The sequence below is a fragment of the Melitaea cinxia genome, chromosome 21, assembly GCF_905220565.1.
Source record: "Melitaea cinxia chromosome 21, ilMelCinx1.1, whole genome shotgun sequence".
Taxonomy (NCBI): Eukaryota; Metazoa; Arthropoda; class Insecta; order Lepidoptera; family Nymphalidae; genus Melitaea; species Melitaea cinxia.
This window is the reverse complement of record NC_059414.1, coordinates 9,482,469-9,507,898: the sequence shown is the minus strand read 5'-3', so window position 1 is coordinate 9,507,898 and position 25,430 is coordinate 9,482,469. Positions and strand designations below refer to the sequence as shown.

General features: G+C 39.5%; 1 protein-coding gene across 1 annotated transcript in view; it reads left to right on the top strand.

Annotated features, from left to right (window-relative positions):
* The window catches only part of LOC123664063 (neurogenic locus protein delta), a 28,541-nt gene extending 15,566 nt beyond the window's left edge, over window positions 1–12,975 (top strand). The window contains exons 3-7 of the mRNA XM_045598682.1: window positions 2,281–2,341; window positions 6,915–7,172; window positions 10,968–11,028; window positions 11,196–12,569; window positions 12,882–12,975. Coding sequence (XP_045454638.1) covers window positions 2,281–2,341; window positions 6,915–7,172; window positions 10,968–11,028; window positions 11,196–12,569; window positions 12,882–12,975 — 1,848 coding nt within the window. The remainder of the gene's footprint in view (window positions 1–2,280; window positions 2,342–6,914; window positions 7,173–10,967; window positions 11,029–11,195; window positions 12,570–12,881) is intronic.
* Window positions 12,976–25,430: the final 12,455 nt, after the last annotated feature.

Sequence of the window (25,430 nt, the reverse complement as noted above, 5' to 3'; positions counted from 1 at the left end):
AAAAATGCCGAGTCGTTTCCCACGAATCCTTACATTTCGGATCTTTAATTAATAACAAAAGGGCCTCTGATATAGGAGTACCTCTTTAGGCACCCTCATAAAACGATTATCAAATAATTTTTCCCATCTTTCAGTCCACGATATCATTCCATTGCTTTCGTTTGAGCCACTAATACAATTTAACGCATCACAATCGTAGGGATAGTTAATGTGCTATGATATGGTATTATCTAACGAAACCGTAAATTTATCACGTAAACTATGTGGTACATACTCGTTTTATCCGCACGTAATTATTAATCAAATGAAAAAAATATATATAACCAAATGCCTAATTAATATTGTTAGTTTAGCTTTTTACCAGCGAGATGACTTCCTCCAGTAGGCAAGCCCTTGCAAGTATTATAAGTATACGGTATCGCCGGCAAAGCACGTTTATAAAGGCTACCTGTACACGTACGCTTACGTCGTCGTCCGCTTTTTATGGGCTGCCTCGAGAGTCACTGTCGTGGGAACCGGCATATACTTACGCCCAACTACAGCTGACCGAAATGTGCTCTCCATACTCGATTACAAATCGATACGTAGTATACTACGACCCACCATATTTGATCATGCAAACAAGTCATATTAATATATTTCGACAACCGTGCCCCTCGCTCCTTATAAAGACAGCGAACAATTTACGTTAAGTTGACGAAAGATTCTTGTCGCGGTTAAGGTTCAAACTCGTTTAGTTGTACAATCGGGTCGCCTGTTTGGTATTCAGTAATGTTCGATAACACCTCCGCTTGTGTTGTCGATTTATTAAACGAAATTCACTTATTATAAATTCGTCAAAATTATTTATTGAAAGCTTTAATTACTCGTAGCCCGACTGCGTTCAAAGGCAAAGCAAAAACCCGTGCATTTTTACCGTATACAGCCGTGTGATGTGCGTTGGGAAACTGGATTTCTACTATTGATTTCCACCATGCGACAATGATTATTGTTCATTAAGAGAGGCTCATATCAGTTCCTATGCAAATAGCTCATTGTTAGTTCTCGCTGATGTAAATTATTTTTTCATTCATCAAGCTAATTGACAATGGGGGACATCTGTCAGATCTGAATCACTCCTTAAGAGTTCGTGTGGTGATCTTATGAAGAAATTAAAATGGTGACCCTTTACATCCGCTAGGCGCAGCTGCAGGCGACTTGTGACGTGTATGTATCTAATTACATTTGGTCACGGACCTCGGCCGCTATTGAGTATTTCAAACGTCATTTATCGTCATCGGACATCGCCGTCTGATTACCTTATTGATAGTAAATGGCCTGTTTTTTCGTCAATTTCCTCGCTATTAGTTACCTTTCATTATCAAAGCATGTCATTCACTGAGCTATCACTTCAAACTTAAATAGGACAGTAATACATCAATAATCTAAAACTTGAAGGAAACACACAACGGAATGTTGTTCTCTGTAATATGTTACAACTACTATTTAAGTAGTCACTGATATTTCACGATTAGAACTATTGTTTCTAAATAATACTGGCATCAAAATACCAAAGTCCTGTAATTAAAATTTCATCGTGCAGGAAAGGTCGCATGCTCCCTGTATCAGAATGATAACTCTGCTTTATAAAAGCGGTAACCGGTTACATCGCGTCGATGAGGAAATTGTCATAAAGCGCAATAACTATACACATTTTCGCATGAACGAAACCCCAGGCGTCATAAAATCCATTGATAAAGTTGACGGGCGCCTACAAGCTGTTGACTCCGTGTCTTATCACCGATAATCGATTTTTGACTGCCGTTTCGCCTCCTTATGTAAACATCGACAAATGTCAATAGCTCACTATCTGATACGCACCCGTTAACATTTTTTTTTCCGATGCCACAGTAACATTACACTATTCCATCTTGGGCATTAAGTACTCCAGCGTTCGACTTATTGCGCTAGTAGTATTTTTAGCTCGTATTATAACAATTCAACCATCTGCTCTTCGGTTCACCTGTCTATCATGTTGTTAATTTACACTCATCCGTCGTACTGAACGACTTTGTAACTATAGGAAATATTTGAAATGCTCGAGTGGCGCACCCATTTTAAAGGTCTCCGCTTAAGATGGTAGGATATCTTGGGTTATCTCATTGTGAGAAGAGCGACGGCAACACGTACTAGTTGAACTTTATGAAGAATGTACCTTTAACTTTGTCATCGTTTAATAAGCTTTCTATTTATAAGTGACTCGGTATTAAATTTGTAATAATTGTATTCTTTTATTTTCAGGGTACCTTCTCGCTCATAGTCGAAGCGTGGCACGATACGAACGAGACGTCGAGATCTGATGGTGAGTCGATTTGGTACCTTTATGCGATTATGATAAAAAGTGCTATGAAAACTTTGAAATTTTTGTAAAATTCATATCACGTTCGTCACGACTCGCTCACATTCAGATTTCACTGTAATTCTGGGTGTTTATCGTGCATTTAACGGACAGTATGTATATTTGAATGCTTATATTATCATATCGTGGAAGACAAAAATGTTCCCATGGTGTGGACAATTGGTGTTCAGAGCACGCGGCGGCGCGCGTGAGTCGCTTCGCAATGCACATCGTATTCTAATAAACTCAGCCTTCTGTAGGACGAAAATTTAGTAGAAATGTTCTAATGTATTCACGTGGACGATGACCGGTGACTAGACGAAAATATTCATTGCTTCTATTCAATAATTACACTAATAAATTTGTTTTTGCTATATAAATTTGCTATGTAAAAAAATAACACGAATGTTTGCCATATGCCAAATAGATTCAGATAACTATCATCTAAAATTATGTATGGATGATTGAATCGATTTTAAGTTTGGCTTATTGCGTTCGACGATATCACGCGGAGTGTAAACGCCCAATAAAGCATCGACAATTTTAAGGTTTACATGCGACATGGCGTGACCGAAAAAACGATTCCCAATGAGTTGTTACCGCACAAACCAAGGTAAATACATCATAATAATTCGCTGTGTTTCGTACATGGCTCTTGATGAGGACAGATAAATCGACGAATTAAATAACATAAAAACAACCGCGACTAGCACTGTCTGGTTCGATATTTTATAAATACAAAAACAGCGAACGCGAAAACTGACCGGTTACGCCCATTTCTTAATTAGTTTTTCATTCCGCTGCACTCTGACCGACATAATTACTACTCCTGACCGAGTAACAAAAACTTTAGGTGATTTACTTAAAGGAGATTTAAAGATAGGAGTGTTAAGGGCCGGTTTACCGAAAATCATTAGCGTCCGAAGTGGATAGCTTAAGAGGACGGGTATATTTTTAATACGGCGCGGGAGCGATGGGCGGCGCCGACGCACTACCGAGAAATGTTACCAACGGAAATCTAATCAAGCATAATAACAGGTTACATGCACGCCGTTTGTGTTCACTCACTATCGACCCATTGGGCTAATGTTTAATTAAATCACATTCAGTTTTTCTAATAAACAGCCAGCTGCATTTAAAATGAATCCTGTTGTTTTGTTACCGCAACACGATGCAATGGTAATCTTAGAATATCCAAGAAATGCGAATAATAGTAACGCACAACTAAAGCGAGTAATATATCACAGATAAGTACGACTCTAACAAAGGGATGATGTGTTGCGGGGACGTATAAAGTGATTCTTATACTAAACAAATACCCGGCCGACAATACACTGGTCCGCTTACGATTCTGACGTCGCTTTTTCACCGAAATCTTTTGTGCGTCGCCCGAGGCAGTCGGGGTTGCACCTGGGATGCACTAACGGCGTAACGTTTTGTTTACACAATGCTAAAAAATTACCTCCGAGGAAATGAATTTTTAGTTTACACTTAATCTTTCGTCGTCGTACGGCTTGACTTGGTAAAAAATCACGGAAGATGGCCCGGAAGGCTCAATTTATGATGTAACAGGCACTGGCCCGGTCGGGAAGCGCTGTCGACAGATGCTAAGCACATGCGCCGGATAATAGGTGTCTCGTCCCGTGCGTTTTGTTTATCGAGTCGCCACTTCGTTTACGATTATTGCACTGTCTCGATTTACACCTACGTATTGTTTGAACGAGAATAGGAGCGTGTGAAAAGAGAGTAGTGATAACAGATACGTAAGGCAATTACGTGTCTGGTCTGGCGCGGCGTAAACAGCCGCGGGGCCGCTACCTAATACTACAAACGAGATCCGATTATGTGACTGTTGTTTTTTCTCGAAACTACGAGTGCTCTAATCTACCTTAAATAACTTTTTACCGTAATTATCATTATTTGTCTTAAAAATTTTAAATGAAATAATTAAATTTCAGCACGTACAGTAGAACATTTTTTTTTTTCAAATTAGAGATAAGTAATATTTTAATAATTTATAGTCATGACATTTGCGAAACTGATTTTTCGAGTGTTAGTTTTCAAATAGACCGAGAGCTTTAAACCCTCCAATACTTACAAGAAATTGTTCGGTTGTTTGTCTAGTGCAGAGTGCTACGACGAGCGAACACTCAAATCGAAATACAAGTCGAACATTATAAGTGGACAGTTTTATAAACAAAAGGAGTGAGTCGTTTGTGTGCACGGTCCATTGATGAGATGCCGTTTCTCACAGCGCCAGCGGCAACACGTCGGCCGGTTAGGCAGGTGTCTAAAACGTGAAGTCAAGACAACTGTCAATGATTCGCCATTAAACCGGGACAAAAACATAGCGATTTCATTTTCATTCATATAAGACGCGAGCTCTCAGCAGCAGCAGACCATCACCGAACCTGATCGGGTACTAGTTGTTAATCCACAACCTATATAATGATCTAGAGCGAGCATCCGGTCGCCTTATTGATTGATCGATGATTAACGGAAGCCGGTTTGCGTGTTTCCATCCCCGTCTTCCCCAAAATCGCGTTTATTTATAATATACCAAATCGTCTGCGTCCGCCTCTGATATTGAGCTCAGTCAAATTATCTGTTATTTCGCTTTCTTTTGTTTGTATCGGTGAATTTATTCTTAGTTTATTTGTGTGACCTCTGGGCGCGTAATTACGGGTTATGAGACGTCAGTCCAGCACGTACCGGTGTTGTTGCCCCGTTCTGCTTTAAATGTGTTATTTATTTGTAAATTGGAACTATATTAATAGACGCAATTTGATACACCTTCATTTAATATCGTTTCGACAATAATTTGGGATGATGAGTGTAATTTGTACCGGCTCCACTACAACGAATGAAATCTTTTTACTTCTTTATTGTATGAAGGGGTCAAAAAGCGTTGAGCAATTTTTCTACAAATTACAATAGGTATAATGTTAAAATACAGCTTTTTTTACGTATGCATAATTCGCGAGTTATGGTGAACTTTTTGATTAAACTCTATTTTTTAAAAACTTGCAGCTAGACACTTTAGGCTATTAAAAACAAGATATAGCCTTCCGCTCATATATCACTCGGGTAGCAACCCTAGCGCACCTGAGCCAAGTGCACGGTTGCCATAATTCTCTGCGCACATTCGAGCTAAATTGCACGCCGCTCGGACTCCGTTCCCACACATCATTTTTCTAATTCCCTCCGAACTCTGCACTTCGCTTTAATAATGCTTCTTTGTAACGAACGTATCATATTACACCATCCTTTAAAATTACCACACGGAGATTTATAATGTTGTATATTAGATATTAGGTTCTTTCTTTTATTTCGATTGTCGATCACGTTCGTACGATGTGTCGATAGACGGCTTTGCGAGTTCCCGAGCTAAAATCTCTAGTAACACGATTTACGTTTTCTATTCGACTCGATCTCGGATTGAATTTATTGATATTTATTATATTTTAGTTGGGCGAACTCCGAGTGTAGTGTGTGTGTGTGCTTTATCTTCTAGATTTATTGCACAGATACGATCGGTGTAAGCTTACGTTCAATTGTATACACTGAGGTATTCCGGCCTCGCACTGCGATTCTTCGTCAGTTATTACCGATCATAAGGGATTGTGTAATAACTTACATCGAGTAAATACTTCTGTATCTTATCTTTGTATTTTTTATTACTAAAAGTAATAAACATTACATAATCAGTACATTATACATTCTGATCAGAAACAAAAGAGAAAGAATCCGATCGAAGATATATGCAGTCTCATTACTCGATATCCTTTATCGCTGACACCCCACACAATAACAAAGAACAATCCATTGCTATCGAATGCCATACGCCACGAAATTAGTCGGGATCGATCGTTTTTATATACCTTTTAATTTTGTTTCGCGTCTGGTTTAATTTTATCTGCTGTCGGGATTACCGGCTTAGGAATGTAACGTCGAGCGTAGCAAAAAGAGAAAAAGTGGACATACACGAAGAGAGATAAATAAAGGAACAGGTCGACGCTAAGGTTTCCCAGCGCGCCTCCGTCTCACAACTCACATCGCTTTGATGAATGGATTGGCAGTTTATTTTTTTAATCAGTGCAAGTAGTTTCCACGGAACACTTCTTGTGGGGAGCTATGCGATCTCAGCCTTCCTTGCTGTCGCACTTTCATTTTTTTCCCCTTTAACGATATATGTAGCGCTTATTAGTTCCTAACTAGTTAAACCAACAAGTTACTTGATGCAAGAATGTGCTTAAAACTCTTAATCAATCAAACAAGCGCCAACGAACCAAAACAGTGAATCACGCTTGGGAACAATGAAATCCCTCGTTTGAATGCGGGCGTCAAACGGCCCACAGTAACACTTCAATTTGCTTCCATACCCTTTCCCACGGTGATAAACAAATTACTTTTTCTTTATCGAATTAAGCGGTGTCGTTATCCTTACGAGTTTTCAACCTTATTTTTTGATCGAATTTATTATTCTGTATTTTGTTGAGAATTATAATTCGTATGTTAATAGTATTTATTTTTTCAGATTCTCTCATTGCGCGAATGACAAAGCAGAGCATAGCTGATGTTGGGGGGCCTTGGATAGAAGAAGAACAGCGATGGGGTGGTGTAGCAGGAGCCCATTTGAAGCTATCCTATCGAGTTACATGTGCTGCACACTACTACGGACCTGGGTGTGAAGTGCTCTGCAGGCCAAGAGACGACGCATTCGGACACTATACCTGTTCCCCTTCTGGAGAAATCGTATGCAAGACTGGATGGACCGGAGACTACTGCTCGAAACGTAAGTTCATTTCGTAATACATTCGAAACAATTATAACACAATTATACCTCACACACATTAGTAGTGTGTTATGCCCGTAAATGATTATTAAAATAGCATTCCCCAATTCACTCTTCCTCATTAATGGGTTATGATGACAAATTCGGTCGAACATCCTTTCATAAACCTAATTTGAACATGACCTTTCACGTGGCACATGTACTAAATGCTTTCTAACCTCAATAGTGGTGCGTCATCGAGGTCAAGGGAGGTTCAAACCTCCCATAATCCGTAGGAAACATCCATCCTAGAACAATACTTAAATTTCAATAGTAATTTAATATTAAAGAAATATTTGCGATTTCATAATACTGTATGCATTACTAGACTCTGAAGGTTTGTTATGTTTACTTATGAAAGTAAATGAAACAACATTTTTTCATTTAACAAGCCAAATTGTATAAAAACTTATAGCGAGATTTCAACAAAATTATTACGTTTTTAAACTTACAGGCAATATTTCAGTTATTTTTAATTTTAATATTTAATGTGGTTATGGTTTCCAGTGTACATTTCACGTCTTATTTTAAATTATTTTTATTGTAATCGTTCGTTTCGTCGTTAGTTCTGGATAATTATGCTTTCATCAGTCATTAAAATTTATTGCGGTACAAACTAAATCAGTAACATTAATGTATCGTTCATTCAATGTTTCTCTCATATCGTGATCCAAGATGAGAAATAAAATGAACATATGCTCAGTAGGTAGGTAATAATTATTATTTTACATTTAAAAGTTTTAATTTGTTTTGAGTCAATAATGTCGATAATTTTTAATTATCTCGGAGTTAATTCATTTCAAAGTATTGTCACATAATTATCGCAAGCGTGAGATAGCCCCATGAGCCGGTGTGGTCTTTGAATGTTGTCAGATTTGTAAACAAAAGCAAGAGAAAATACCGCCCGCGCGTCTCATTAGCGACATACATCACTGCCCTACCCGTTTTATTATCACTTTTTTCTATGTAAAGATTGTACAAATCCTCTTAGATTCTAATTCACAATAAACGTACAAACTTTCCTCGCGTTTTACTTTATCAGATTCATAAAGAAAGTCGGCGTTAAAGAGATTAGACTAGTTGATTAGATTGTACCCACTTTTCCGAGTTCCGCGAAGCGAATCACTGATTGATTTGCAATTCAAATAAATCGCGATCAAGCGGATGGCTGTCAATAAAAAATCTAAACGTTTCAAACGTCATTACGACGTTCTGACGTATGTTAAACACATCGCGTCTCGTATTGTAAAACAAAGCGGTGCGTCTCAAGATGCATTGTGGCGGGCGGATGTCGCGTCGCAATCTCGGCAGCCCCACCTGCCGCCGCGTTCCCACACTCCGGCGCCGCAAAAAAACGCGCGAGAGAGAGACACCGCACCTTGATCCGCGTAGCGCGCCGTCCCGCTCGCACGCCAGGGCTGCCCACCCGCTAGCCACACGATCCTAGTACAACCACGCGACGGGATAACCACGTAATCACAATTTTCTGGTAAAAGTAAACAGTTGCGGTCGAGAAATATGCCAAATATTTAGGATGGGCGAGAAATTTGTTAACTTGGCGTGAGAGAAACCTTAATAATCTTGTAACTTTCTCCAACAGCGTTTTAGTTACATATGAGATACAACAAAAACCAAATAAACCTATCCCATAGTGTATGAGTATATCAGTGGTTACGAAAATCTAAAAGCGAGTGAAGCGGCCATAATGAAATGAAAACAACGCTCCACGCTCGCACATGCACGCACACACTGTTGCACGGGCCGCAATACCGACGCCGCGAACCGGGTCAAAAACACTTAACGAGAACCAATCACCAATCGAAATAAACTTCTGTACTTGACCGTGTCATGAAATTTGCCTCACATCTGCCGAACGGTACCTCGCCTTCTGGGAAAGCCTAACATCCCGAAAACTTATTTGCATGTCCCGACGGCATTATCTCGATCGTCCAGCTCCCCTTCTTAATGATAGGGTAAACATCGCGAGAGGAACCCTTTACGACCGCTTAATTTCGCCTAATTGTTAGCGAGAGTGGAGTTCTCACGAATATTACCTTCTGTGCGGAGTCGCAAATTCAATCCCACGCGCACCTAATTTCCGTCTCGAATAGAAACAGATGTCTGAATCCGAATAGTTAAATATTTGCTCGATTTTGAACACGTGTGCGTCTTAGGAGACGGACGTTTTTCATTTTTACCTGACCTCGCAAAGGCGTATTTCTTATTTATTTTGTTAGGCCTTGACCAGACGAAGTCGCAGTGCGGCGCCCCATAGCATTAGAAATCGATACGGTTCGAATTGATTGATAATAATTAATAGCAACGGGAGCGGAAGTCATCCATAAAGCGGCTCTCATGAACACTTAACCTAATACTATTCTTAAGTGTAATTTTTATGACTCCCGATTTACCTACCGTTCAAGGGTTACGATAAGAAAACTCGAGTATCTTATGTATAGAGGATAGCGCAACCAGTTCGAGCCACTCGAAAGTCTTTGATGTCTCTTCATGCCGATTCGTTTTGGTCACTAATGAATAATATTTTTATACGTCAGTTAAAAATAAAATTCTAAATTCACGTGAAATTAAAATGTAATAATTGCAAAATTTTACTTAGGAAAGTAAAAACTGCAATCCGTGAAAGTGAATAACAAATACAATTTCACCTACCATAGCAGTTGTATACAATGTGAATTAATACCAAATAACTTTACCAATTTAGCAGAGTGATTCGTAAGCGGATTTGCGAGAGCTTCGAGTGAGTACGGGGGGCTTTGTGTTAGCCCGGCTGAGTTTAAACCTATATTACGGTCTAGGGAGCGGCGGGCGGGCTAATCTTCTTTATTATATCTCCGCCGCTGAGCTCGGAAATCCAGAGATATAACCGAGCTGAACTGTTTCCTCGTTCAATTTAGAACACGAAAGCCAGACTTACATATGCAGTAGGATAGGTAATGTGGCAAACAAAATGGCGTCTTAGTATTTTTCTAGTGAGTTAGGGGACTAGTAACGGTCGAGTGACGGTTAGACTCCCCGCGCTATCTGCCCCTTTTGTATTCGCTCCGATAACTTGCCCATGCGCACCCGACCGATACGACGCCGCACCGCACTTCTCATTTCAAAACACTGTTTTTTAGATCGCTCACTATGCCATTACTTCTTTTCTTTTCGTTATGAATACCTTATTCTGTACTCAAACCGCAATGCACACGTACATTCAAGATTATTCCATTACAATTTCATTACATAGTAACGCCAGAATAGGGTAAGGTTCGCCGAGTATAACGCGTAAATCACAAAGTTAACGATGCGCACATATTACGTTCGTAATACATCACGTCCGTGTAAAATATGAATGTTTAGAATCCAATATAAATAAATATTATACCATTATAAAATAAAACGATCTGCAAGGGAAGGAATTTACGCCCTGAAAATGCATTTGAAGTAATATATACACGTATGTAGCATGTATGAAAATTAATTTAAGCAATAAAGTTTGTATTGAATCTCGCTATGGTTATAGTTGAAGATAAATGATCAGTACGCGTGACCTCGCCCCCGACTCGGGACGCTAACGAACCTCTCTCTTTGTTGCCGTGTCCTTTGCAATTCTTCGTAGATTCCGAAGCTAATACATAAAAATGCGTACCTGAATGATTATCGACCATTTTTGCTTTAAAGTACCACTGCTATCGTTCCATTGTGTACGTTTTGTTTTTTGATGCGCTAACGAATCTGTTCATTTTGTTGCAGCGAGATGTCTGCCCGGTTGCGATGCGGAGCACGGTCACTGCCTCAAGCCCGACGAATGCATGTGAGTATCCACTTTGCACCTTTGTGCTAAACGCTTAACGTTCTCCCTTCGATAAACCATTCATCCTCCTCGTTCATTGTTCGATGCAAAGAAAGACATATTACGCTTTTAAGTCCCTTGTTATCACATCATATAATTTACTGACGTATGTTTTTATTTAATTTCAGTTGTCATTCGGGCTGGGTGGGCGAGCTCTGCGACCAATGCGAGCGACATCCCGGATGCGTACACGGTACCTGCTCGAGGCCGTGGGACTGCATATGTGAGGAAGGCTGGGGTGGCCTGTTCTGTAACCAAGATCTTAATTATTGCACTAACCATCGACCCTGTAGAAACGGCGGAACTTGCCACAACACGGGACAGGGAAGTTACACCTGCGTCTGCCCACCTGAGTACACTGGTCCCGACTGTGAGAAATCGCTTCACTCTTGTTCTGTTCGACCTTGCCAAAACGGTGGCGCTTGCGTACCGGATGAAGGTGGAGAATTGTCATGCGCCTGTCCGTCTGGATACGAAGGTGCGCGCTGTGAAACGAGAAGACTGACTTGCGCCGACCAACCTTGTCGAAACGGTGGCACTTGTGAACCGCGACCCTCCGGCTACGTGTGCGTATGTCCTCCGGGATACGCTGGACCCGATTGCGCCGTCGAAGCTGACCCATGCGCTGCAAATCCTTGCCGAAATGGAGCGACATGTGCGCGCGCCGGAGACGGATTTCGATGCAGCTGTAAACCCGGTTTTAGAGGAAATAGATGCGAAATAGACATCGACGACTGCGCGGGCATCATTTGTGAACATGGAGGTACTTGCGTCGACCTGGTGAACGGACAGAGATGTCAATGTGCTCCAGGATTCCTCGGTCCGAGGTGCGAGACTCGCGTGGACTTCTGTCTAGCGAAACCCTGTGCTAACGGCGGCGAATGTCACGTACTGGATAACGATTACGAGTGTCGCTGTCGACCTGGTTTCGCGGGGAAGGATTGTAGTATCGACATCGACGAGTGTGCGTCGTCCCCTTGCCGAAACGGAGGTACCTGTCGGGACCGGGTAGATGGCTACCACTGCAACTGTCCGCTGGGCTGGGGAGGGAAATCGTGTACTGTATCGCTAGCGGACTTTGCGGCCGCGAAACCCGCGGGTGGCCATCTCCGACGAGTAGGGGACGAGACCCCCGAAGAGGAAAATTTATCGGGACGACACGTGGCGTTGATCGCCGCGCTATCAGCAGCTGTCCCTGCGGCGGCACTGGCTGCGGCTATCGCCGTCGCTTGTATCAGGAGGAGGAGGAAACGCGCTCAGAACGCCGCCGACGCCGAAGCGAGGGCTCAGAACGCAGCGAACGCGGGCGGAGGCGGGCGCGTTATCCGCAACACGTGGGGCAAGTGCGAGGGGCCCGTGCCCGAGTGCCAGAACGCGCACAACGCGGCGGCGGAGGAGTGCAAGCGGAAGACGCTGAACACGGAGAGCGCCGCGAGACTGCTGGCGGCGCTCGACCCCAGGCTGTCGCGGCTCTCCGCGGACTCGGCGTATTGCGCTAATAGGTCAGCACTCACTCTTAATCATTTATCTTTTAACCACTACTAATTATTCAAATAATAATACAGAACAAAATAGTGTGTGTCAATAACACACATAATGGATATATTTTTAAAATTGAACCCCCAACATTTAAAAATGTATTTTCATTATAATGTGTAAACAGCACAACGACTGTTTGTGTGTTCGAATATAATTAAATTAATAATTGAAATAGTAAATATACTACTAACATATTGATATTAAATTAATTTAATATAAACCGGTACTTTAATACATCAGAGTAAGTTTTAACTTATCCAACCTTTTTGTTACAGCGATACGTCGCTAGTGAAACGAGCGCTAGAAGGCGGAGGGGTGTACGTGCTAGACGACCACTGCCTGCCGCCCACGTTCGCGACGCAAGTGTAGTGCTAACCAATGCGGCAATGGACATTAACTTATTTATTCACATCGGACGCTCGTGCGAACTAGGCTGTGCGCCGCGTGTACATATAGCGTAAAGTGTAAAGTGACTTCTGTATAAACGGCTAGTTTTAAGTATTCGGATATATTTATTTGAACGCGATCCGGACGGACGCCTTGTAAATATTATCGGCGGTTCGGATCGCTTTTTTTCCACCCTTTATCGGCAAGCGTCGCCCGATACGCCAAAACTCTGTACCCGTGGTCTCGCGACTGACGTTTAACAGTTCGCAGGAGTGCGAAATATTAGGGATGTGATCATTTTGTTGTAGGGTGAGGACCGGCTTGCTGTGGGGTAGTGGACCACGGTCCACTGTCTGCGATCTCTGTAGGTAACGGTGAAGCGGCCCGCGCGGTCTCGGTCCACCGCGTGGACCGCGCACATGTCGAAACTGAACACCGCTCGCTGTAGCTTAACTACATCTTCATCTACTATCTCCTGGGGGGATTCGGGATAGAGTCGGTAAACTGCTTGCTATGCTTCTGGTGTAGCAAGCGGCTCAAGCTACGTTAATCGCTTACCATCAGGTGAACCGTATGCTTGTTTTCCGACTTAGTTATATAAAAAAAGTCGCTCGTGGACTGGCAATTATATAGCTTAAACTTGGAGCAATTCAATTTTTTTTAAAGTAAAATGTTATTTATATTCAAATTATTGTTTTTTATTACATTCTCAAACCTGTATACGAAAGTTTTAAAATTGATATCTTTAATTGTCAGTATACCAGCGATATTGCAATTACATTCATTTCGTTATTTTAGTTTCAAGATAAATTATGATTTGCCAATAGTTGGTGACGTCTGCGAAAGTCGGTGCTCAGTATCGTTTCGTGCTGTTCAGGCCCCGGTTCCCCTTTTTTAGACTCGCACCAGTATATAAACCAAACCGTGCGTTATATAAGATTTTAGAATAATTACGCGAAACATGCGTACTGTTTTTACATTGATTTATTTTGTGATTGACTAATTATTGTCATTGTTCCTATGATTATGATTGTTGATTAAACGTTTTAAAAAAAAAAATCTTGATCAGGTTTTCTTGAAAATCGACATAGATTTTTACACCAATTTCACATTTTATGTATCTGGAATCTAGATTAAACATTGTTCCTCGATGCGAGCGCCATTTCTCCCTCCTCCACGCCTCAGCGTGAAGGTCGAAGAAATTGCTCTCGCGACTCACAGTAATTAACACAGCGCACGTAGTTAGTCCATAGGTTAAAATAATTTGAGTACTTATAAGAAACAAATGTCGAAACCTAAGTCATTGTGTATAAAAAAAAACTATTACGTTTTAGTTATATAAGTATGTTCTCCATTACTTTCGTAAGAGTACTGTGACAATATAGATGTCATTAGGCAACATAGGACATATTACAGGCTGTTTTAACTTATTTATTTTATTGCATACAGTTCAAGTTGTTGCTACTTCGTTCATGACTTCTCGCACATTCCGACGAAGAATGCGCGAGTGGTCGTCGGCGAATCGTCTGTGGATTAATTTATTTTAAATTACCATCTTTTAAATACATTGTAGATATTATTCTATAAGTTATAGGCGTCATCTCTTATGTTGCCTTTTGTACTCGATAGATTTAATGATGGTTAAATCGACAAAATTGTAAAATTGTATCAAACTATGAATAGACTGATGATCAATAATAATGTTCTTATATTTAATTTTGTAAGATGACAAAATGTAATATTAAATTATGTGAAAATAGGTACCATTACAAAAAATTAACATTATCATATCTAGTGTACTTAAACATTGATCACAGTTGACTGTACTTTCATTTTTCTTTTTTTTTAAATTGTATACGCCTTAATGTTAATACGTTCCGAAACAATAAAATGACAGTATTTTTAATTTATTTATTAAAAAATAATTGCGATTATTGTTAATTACTTAAAAATCATTGTTTATTATTTTTTGATTTCTGTTTACAATTGACTGAAGCTAAAATGTCTTCTTGGTTATAATTTTGGACACTGAGAATCATGTATGCATTTATATCTAGTTGTGAGTATACTGAAAGCTGAAAATTCGAATCATTCCATTTCTCATAAGTGACTAATAAGAATATAATCTTACTATTTTTCTATGTTTATTTTGCATGCGAACAATCGTGATTATTTTGATTACTATGGATTTATTTAGTTTAAATTTATAGAAAAAAAAATATTTTACTTAATTTCAATTTACTTTTAGTATATTCACATATTACTCAGTCAAAAGAAAAATGAAAGCAATTCTACGTGGATGAGTGTTACAAATAATTCCATAGATAGATCCTATCACAATTAAAGTCATTGTAATGCTATTTCGGTGATATATTTGCCAGAGAGTGTATGTGACGAATGTGTATTATTATGTGCAGCGATGGAAGGAGAAATAAAATGTTAATAAACAATTGTTTACAAAAGATTAACAAACGCATTTCATTTATTTCCTCTTTTTGATGAAAATCAATTTAGTGATCGGTATATAAAAGAAATTATTTTAAGTAGGTAAAGTAGTTGAATTTAATTGCAATTGAAAAGTTGTAAAGTAGCTAAATAATAACGCTTACAAGCAATGTTGTGTTCCTGTGAATTTGGGGGATAGGGTCGGCAACGCGCTTGCGATGCCTCTGGTGTTGCAGGCGTCTATAAGCTACGGTAATCGCTTACGATTAGGTTAGGTTAGGTTGTTTACCAACAAAACAGTGAAGCTCATAATTATAATAAAATAATTAAGTTGCGAGTATGAACCAGAAAATGTTTGCTTGCAAAGGAAACACATAAAAAATACAGTCGAATTAAGAACCTCCTTGGGTCCTACTGGTACCAATTAATATGTTTTGGTAATTCTATTCCTAAAGGGGTGAAATAGGATAACATTGACAAGAGAAGTAATTTTTTTAAATTGAATTTTTTTTGCGCTTGAGAACCTCTTTGCTTGGGTGAAAATTACGAAGAAAAGTCTCGTATAAAAAAAACGCTTCTGAATAAATTAAAAAAAAAACTTAGAAAAAATCTATCTTATTGTTTACTATCTATTTTAAAACTATTAACAAACATATTTTTTACAATCTAAAATGTAACTTATGCAAGTGTCAGAAATCCTTTCTAATAACTCAAAATCTTAATAAAGTTAAACTAAAGCCTATTACAATTATTTTTAACAAAAGAAACCAAAATTGGCTTAGCCGGCTAAGATCAACTATTATTGACATATAAAATTAAATATTTTTTTTATATTTAAGCACATGATTTTGCTTTTAGGGTTTATTTGTGTGTGGATCACTTAGGACCCAAGGTTTAGCTAAATTACAAAAAAAATCAGGCATTTATCTCAATTATTTACGAAATTATGATCAAAAATAGCGCTAAGGTCGAAAAACATTGAAAAAATAAAAAAAAAATCATATTTCCTAAACTATAAAAAATCGGACCATATACATAGGGATGATTTGGAATCCCCAAGGGATGTTCTAGCTCTGAACTTCCGCTTGACAGTCTTTCCTAGTGTTGCCAGATGGGGCGATTTGTTGCGAATTAAGTTAATAATATTTTAAATAAATAATTTTTCATTTCGAGTCTGTTATGGTACTGTCATAAAAAACTGACAGACAGATCCTTGTGTATATTCAAACTTTTATTGGGCGACTTCTAAGAATATTTTGCGACTTTCGATCATAGATGGGGCGACTTGAATCAAAACTTTCTGGCAAGCCTGGTCTTTCCAGGGGCACCTGTATAATAATAACAATAATTCTATGCTGGTGTCGTACGAATTATGAAACTATACAGTGTCCCCGTCTTCGCAGACGCTCTTACCGCCCAGAACAGAATTCTCTTGAGGAGACCGCAGAGGGTCTTAGCGGTGAGAGCCATTCGTGGGTACCGTATGGTGTCATTGGCAACACTTCTCGCGAGCGATTCGCTTTGGCAACTCCAGGCGCAGATGCTTGCGGAAGTGTACCGGTATCGTTCGAGCCTCCGAGCTCGAGGACAAATTCCGAATACGGAATAGATACCTACGTAGGATCAGATCCTACTACTTGTTTGCCAAGACCGGAATAATTTTGTTATAATTATAGGCTAATTATTGTACAATGAAACGACAAGTAAAAGAAAAACATGCCGTCGTAACCAAAAAGTTCTTTTCGTAGCTGTTATATTGGTTTGTGAGATATTATATAAAACTAGTGGTCGCCCAATGGTCGAAATTCGACCATAATTATGATAAACAAAAGAGTGTGTGTGTGTGTGTGTGTCAAATACATGGTAGGTGTGTAACAGAAGCGGCTCGTAACATTTTTGATGGGGGTTCACAAAAAAAAAAATATACGAAAAACTAAAGCTCAGGTACCATTGATTTATTTGTATAGAAAATGTATTTCGTCCATGCAGATTCACCACCACTGTAGGCGCCAGCTCCAAACACCAGACACGGAACACAAAATCATTTATTGCTTTTTACACCTTTTGGTTGTGTGGATACACGACCATTAAAAAATCAAATTTGTATCCACACAACCACAAGATATTGAAATATTGTTCAGATTAAAAAAAAAATCGCGTAAAAGATTTAGTTTTCGTACTATATTTTTGAGCAATAGTAAGTACAATTTCAGTTCGAGGCACATTTTGAGTCTTTTCACAATTGTAAATATAACTAATATAATTGTGTTTGCTCGCAAACGAAAAAAAAACCGAATTCAATTACATCGACGAGTAATACAACGTAGATCGACAAAAAAATAGTCAAGTAACTACGCGTTATCAAAGATTATTCAAAAAGTAGGTATCAGATTTCGATAAAATTTATATGAAACAACATGATAAACAACAGCTTTCGAATAAATTAAAAATTATCAAAATCGGTACACTCAATAAAAAGTTATTGCGGATTTTCGAGAGTTTCCCTCGATTTTTCTGGGATCCCATAATCAGATCCTGGTTTTCTTATCATAGTACTAAACTAGGGATATCTCCTTTCCAACAAAAAAAGAATTATCAAAATCGATACATCCAGTAGAAAGTTTTGCGGTATAATACAACGTAGGTCGACGAAAAAAGCGTCAAGTAAAAACGCATTATTAGATATAACTCGAAAAGTAGTTGTTAGATCTCAAATAAATTTAAATGGGACCAATTGACACACACCACCTTTCGATTAAAAAAAAATTTGTCGAAATCGGTCCACACGGTCAAAAGTTCTGATGTAAAATACATTAAAAAAAAAATTACAGTCGAATTGAGAACCTTCTCCTTTTTTGGAAGTCGGTTAAAAAGATACACTGTATTGTTCCATTTTTAACACAAAATGTCACGCAAAATTATTCACTTTTTTAAAATACACTAACTGTTGCCCGAGACAACGTCCGCGTGGTTATGAAGATATGCATTACTATTAAGATGTTTAACAGAAATTATTTTTTTATTTAAGTCACTTGAAATGCTTATCACACTGAGTAACTTTTTAAAAGGCACAATTTAGTATAATTTAATAGTTGTATTTATAAAACCTCTCTATACAACATATTCATAGTTTCATTTTCAGGCTGCAATATAAATAACCTGTCAGGCGAACTAATAGCTGTTGTATATGTTTCATACAAACTATCAACCCCAATTAAACCCGCTTAGCCGTGGAATATCGCAAAATCCGTTCTTAGCGAACGTCTATTAACTATAATCTACCTCCTTGCCAAATTTCATCTTTGTCCATCCTGAATGGATGAACCCTCCAGCAGTTTTTAAGTTCTCTTTATGGGTGAGTCAGTGACCTTTCTCTTTTATATATATATATATAGATTACAATGTATGTGTTTCATACAAACTATCAACCCCAATTAAACCCCCTTATCCGTGGAATATCGCAAAATCCGTTCTTAGCGAACGTCTATTAACTATAATCTACCTCCTTGCCAAATTTCATCTTTGTCCATCCTGAATGGATGAACCCTCCAGCAGTTTTTAAGTTCTCTTTATGGGTGAGTCAGTGACCTTTCTCTTATATATATCTATATATCTATATATATATATATATATATATATATATATATATATATATATATATATATATATATAAAGATTACAATGCATTATTTGGAAACCTTCTCACCATTTATAGAGCATACATTTTAAATTTCAAGTCTCAAAGTTACTAGTCAAGTTACTTCAAAAACATAGGACTTTCATACAAAATTCCAACCCCCGTTTTATCCCCTCAGAGGTCTCATCATCATTACAGCCTATACAGTCCACTGCTGGACATAGGCCTCCACAAGTTGACGCCAAAAATAACGTGAACTCGTGTGTTTTGCCCATAGTTACCACGCTGGGCAGGCGGGTTGGTGACCGCAGTACTGGCTTTGTCACACCGAAGACGCTGCTGCCCGTCTTCGGCCTGTGTATTTCAAAGCCAGCAGTTAGATGGTTATCCCGCCATCGGTCGGCTTCTTAATTTCCAAGGTGGTTGTGGAACCCTGTTATCCCTTAGTCGCCTCTTACGACACCCACGGGAAGAGAGGGGGTGGCTAAATTCTTTAGTGCCGTAGCCACACAGCACAGAGCCTGAGCACAGCCAGCCTCAGAGGTCTAATTTCATAAAATTAGTTCTTAGCAGATGTCTACGTCTTATAGCCTACCTGCCAAATTTCAAGTTTGTAGGTGTTATAGTTTTGGAGATTTTGTGATGAGTGAGTTAACCTACAATCCTCCGTTTTAACCCCGAAAGGGAGTTGATTTCTAAAGATACATTATTTGGACACCTTCTCACTATCTAAAGAGCATACATTTTAAATTTCAAGTCTCTTACTCAAAAACATAGGACTTTCATACAAACTTCCAAACCCCGTTTTACCCCTTTAGGGGTCGAGTTTCGTAAAATCCGGTCTTAGCAGATGTTTACGCCCTATAAGGAACCTACTTGCCAAACTTCAAGTTTGTGGCTGTTATAGTTTCGGAGATTTTGTGATGAGTGAGTTAACCTACAATCCCCCGTTTTAACCCAAAAAGGGACTTGATTTCTAAAGATACATTATTTGAACACCTTATCATCATTTATAGAGCATACATTTTAAATTTCAAGTCTGTTACTTCTAAAACATAGGACTTTCATACAAACTTCCAACCCCCGTTTTACCCCTTTAGGGGTCGAGTTTCGTAAAATCCGTTCTTAGCGGATGCCTACGTCTTATAAGGAGCCTACCTGCCAAATTTCAAGTTTGTAAGTGTTATAGTTTCGGAGATTTCGTGATGAGTGAGTGACCTTTCGCTTCTATATATATAATATAGATATAGATATAGATTAAAGATAGACATATGAAGTTATATATATTATAATAGTTAAATATTGTTACGTGTTAGGGTTCGAAGGATTTGGAGAGAAAGACCTGCTGACTCTTTTCAAGACTTTATTCACAAGCACTAGGTCCAACACAAAGCACTAGGTTCAAACACTAAGCACTAACAATGTCCTATGTCTTAGCCAATGTCGTAGGTTTCGCTGGTACCACTCTTGATCACTAGTTTTCACTCTTGAAGTCGCCTCGAAGATCGCTCAAACTGAACTGCCTCGCTCGCCTCGCTGCGGCTATTTATATCGGCCGAGACGAGGCCCAGGCCATTCTGGAAAGTTCGCGCATGTACCCGGTTTTCGAGACTATACTTCTATATAGTTCCACAGTTGTTCCTCTAACGCCATCTAGTATTGAGTAGAGAGTTTCATGCGGTCTCTGTCTTTGCGTGGCTTCAATGGTTGCCGCTAGATGGCGCTAGTTTCTTTGTGTGTCCTTAACACTACTCCCCTCTTAGAGATGCTCGTCCCGAGCATCGTTGTTACTGCCATGGTAACGCGCCAGACGGTCTATGTGTACCACTTTGAATGTCCCTCTTGGTTGCTTTTGAATCCTGTAAGTCACATCATTCAGTCGGATAACCACTTCGTATGGACCGTCCCACTTGGTCTGCAACTTTGGAGATCTCCCTTTCCGGCGGGTTGGGTTATGCAGCCACACCAGTGACCCTTCCTTGAAACCGCTCGTGTTCGATCTCCGGTCGTATCTGGTTTTCATGTTCTCGCTTGACTGTAACCCATTTTCCCGAACCAAGGCGTGTATATAGCGCATTTTTTTCCTTAAATCGCTGACATAGTCTTGTACGGTATTTGGTCCCTCCGGTGACCCTCCAGTCAATAGGTCTACTGGTATTCGTAATTCTCTTCCGTAATTGACATACGCCGGGGTAGCTTTTATGCTCTCATGCTCGGCGGTTCGGTACGACAGAAGGAAGAGTGGTATATACTTATCCCAATCTTTTTGTTTATCGTCTACCAATTTCGCCAAATGCCTCTCAAGAGTCTGGTTAAATCTCTCAACCATTCCATCAGCTGTGGATGGTACGCGGTGGTCCTCGTCTTATGCATGCCCAAAATTCTGCACACTTCCTGGAATACTTGCGATTCGAAGTTCCTGCCCTGATCGGAATGGATTTCTAGAGGCACGCCAAAGCGACATATCACTTCTTCGACTAACTTAGAAGCGACTGTTGTAGCTTCTTGGTTTGGTATGGCGAACACTTCGGGCCATTTGGTGAAGTAGTCCATGACGACCATAAAATACTTGTTTCCCGATTCCGTTACAAAAAATGGCCCCGCTACGTCAACTGCAATCCGTTCCCACGGTGCACCGACGTTATACAACCGCAGATTCCGTCGGCTCCTGGTCTGTGGTCCTTTTACAGCAGCGCAAGTAGTACATTTGCGGCACCAATCCTGTACATCATCTCGACAATGCAACCAGTAGAATCGTTCTCGCACTTTTGTTAACGTCTTCTTGACACCTAGATGACCTCCTGATACGCGATCATGTATTTCACGGAGAACATCTGGTACTCTCGTTCTTGGGACAATTATCTGAAGGTGGAACTCTCTGCCGTTAGTCTTCTCCCATTTCCGGTAGAGTATTCCGTTTTGAAGTATCAGACTGTCCCATTGAGCCCAGTACGCCTTAGTGACAGCGCCAGTGGGTGCAACCTCACTCCAGATTGGTTTTACGTCACCCCGTTTCTTCCATGTGATGATGTGCCGAAGGTCGTCATCTCTTTCTTGAGCTTCCCTCATAGCATCACTCTCCCAGATACCCAAAGGACTTGTTCTTGTTAGCTTTAATGTTACTTCATTAGATTCTTGCTTAACACAATGTTTGCAGTCTTCCGAACACGGCCTTCGTGAGAGTGCATCGGCATTCCCATGCAACTTTCCGCTGCGGTGTTTCCTCTTGAAGTCATACTCCTGATCCCGGGCAGGAGGCGAAGCCCTTTGCTTCTTCAGCTCCTCTATTTGTTCCTCGATCCTTTTTATCCTTGCTATCTGGGTCTTCTTTTGCGGACAGTTGAGCTGAAGATGGCCCCTCTCGCCGCACTTGTAGCACATGACTCCAGAACTTTTCCTCGTAGGAGCCTTAACTACCTTGTCTTCCTCAGAGACCTCGCAGATCTTATGGGTCTGCCGTATGTCATGGCGAACAGCCTCGACCTCCAAAGCATGCGCCAATGCTTCCTTTAACGATGTATGGTGATGAAGCCTCACTGCAGCTCTGAACTCCAGGTCTTTGATTCCGTCGACAAATGCTTGAACAATATTCGTGTCTACCATCTTGGTGTCTGCTCCTGGGTGTGCCTTCCTGACGAGTTTTTCGATTTCCAACGCCCATTGTTGTAGTTCTTCTCCTGGGCGTTGAACTCTGTCACGCAGTTGGGCACGGAACACGTGCTCCAGATGTCGATCCCCGTATCGTGCCTCCATCAAGTCTTGGAACCTATTTTCTGTATGTGGTAGTGCTTCCAGAACCGACAAAGCTTGCCCTCTGAGCGCAACAGTGAGAGCGGTCAGGCATTGCTCTTCCGTCCATCCGTTGGCAGTAGCAACAGCCTGGAATTGTCGACGATAAGCATTCCACGAAGTAGTACCGTCGTATGGAGGCATTTTCACTTTTGGTCCTTGTGCCACTCCGGTATTTCCAATAGACATCGCAATTCCCATGGTTTCAAGGCGTACTACTCTCTTCTGTAGTTCAGTGAGGCCGGTTTTCACATTTTCAAGATCCAATCACCCGGTAACTCGTTCTTCCACTACGTCGACATCTTTTCGAAGCTTAGTCACCGCGTCACTAACATCTTTTACAGCCCAAAGCGTTTTTTCTTGGAGCTCTTTATTGTTGCTCTTGTGATTCTTGCAAAGCACGAATTTCAGCCCTTTGCAGCTCCATTAATTAACGCATTAATCAATATATATGTATATATATATATATTTCTATATATATATATATATATATATATATATATATATATATATTGATTATATTTAACACGAGCTGTTCCTGCGACTTCGCCCGCATGGAATTTAACAAACAAGTTAGTTTAGTTCGTAAAGTTATAAATTAAATAAATTTTTAAAATAGAAGAAGAAGTTACTCCTTACTGCATCAGCTATCTGCCAGTGAACATCCCGTCAAAATCGGTCCAGTCGTTTCAGAGATTGAGACAGACGGACAAAAATTGTAAAAAATGTTACTTTGGTATATTTACCGTGTAGACGACATCCATATGCATTTAGTTATACGCAGTTATTAGGTACGGAGCCAAATATAATTTTTAAAACTCTCCATACACTTAGTATTAGTCGAATATTTGTGTACCTGGCTATGAAACCTCTGTTTGTGACAGAAAAAAATCTTGCCGTCCACGTAGTGTTCATACGAAAAAGGCGATTAATGCAGTAATGAAATGAATTCGAAAAAATTCTGTCCCAAAGCAAGATTTTATCTCGAGCGAGTATCATCACGAGAAGAGAGGGGGTGGTTATATTCTTTACTGCCCAGTTTAGAGAGAATGGATGATAATTTGGAGTCCATAAAACAATCCATACGATTGGCAGTGAAGAATTTTCCCATGGAAAGAGTGCGCGCTTCTATTGATAACCAGCCTCAACGTTTAAAGGCAGTATTGCAAATACAATAAGCAGCCAATGGAGACCCCTTCGAAGCTTTATATATTTTTAATAGTTTTATATTAATGTATTAAACAAACACTCTGTCATAGTAATAAATGTTACCTGTAATAGAAAAAAAAAATAATTTTTCTTTGTAACAATATTAACAAAATTAGGGCAAGATTGTATATGTATATTTGTCAAAAAACACAAGCCATTAAGTTACTTACCTCAGGAACAGACGACCTTGTGTGTTTTAAAATATATTTATATCGGGTTTAAAGTATCCCGTAACTTGATTTTTCCACTTACTCTAAGCAAATCTCTCAGCAAGCACTTTCATTGGATAACCATATTGTTGAATTGCATTAAATTAACTAGTACGCTATATTGGATTAATACGTCACCTTGCTAAACATACATTGACATCCAAACTAAACTACTAAAAGTATTTACAAAATTTCAGCTAAATCTCTTAAGAGGCTCCCCCTTCTCAATGACCTTGAGCATTTAGACTTTGCCACACCCCACCCACCCGCACTTCACCTGATCAGTATTACGTAAAGGTTATTAAACTCGGCCATCTACCGGCTCTAGCTTGTACTACTTAGGACATGCGATTGATCCGTTTCCTAGACCAAGAGCTTGCGTACAAGTTGTGATCATCCATAATTATTATTTAATTTTCTTCTTGTTGTGTCGATCATTTAGGCTATAAAATTATATTAATTACTAGTTGTTACTTGTTGTTCAGTTCGCAGTTATAAAATAAATAAATTTCTAAAATAAAAGTAGCCTAAGTTACTCCTTACTATATCAGCTATCTGCCAGTGAAAGTTCCGTCAGAATCGGTCTAGCCGTTTCAGAGATTAGGCGGAACAAACAGGCATACAGACAGACAAAAATTGTCAAAATGCTATTTTTGTTATTTATGTATCGTGTATACATCCATATGAATTTAGTAAAAAGCGGTTATTTTAATATTAAAAGCAGCCGCTCCAATTTTATTTGTATAGATATACTAAATTTATATTTTATTCTATTATCGGCTCGATGAAGATCGACTTTAGGTTCGGATCTTAGACCACAAGCTAAGCAGCTTTACATTTACACAGCTCAAAATTAATCATTTAAATTATTTTTTTATTTTAAGTAAATACAATTGCAAAATTCAACAGTAAGTCTGTCTACCTGTTATATTTTGATGCCTATCTTGGATTTAAAAAAGTAAATAGATTTGCGCGTAAGCAAGAGCAGCGTGCGATAACGAGCGACACAAGTTCCCCGTACAAAGGCCTCTGGCCGTCTGCCGCGGGCCGCCTGTCGCCCGGCAAATAACCAAAAATTATATTTTTACGATTTTCTAATAAAATACGGCACTTAATAAAAAACCCTTCTGTAGAAATATTAAGTACAG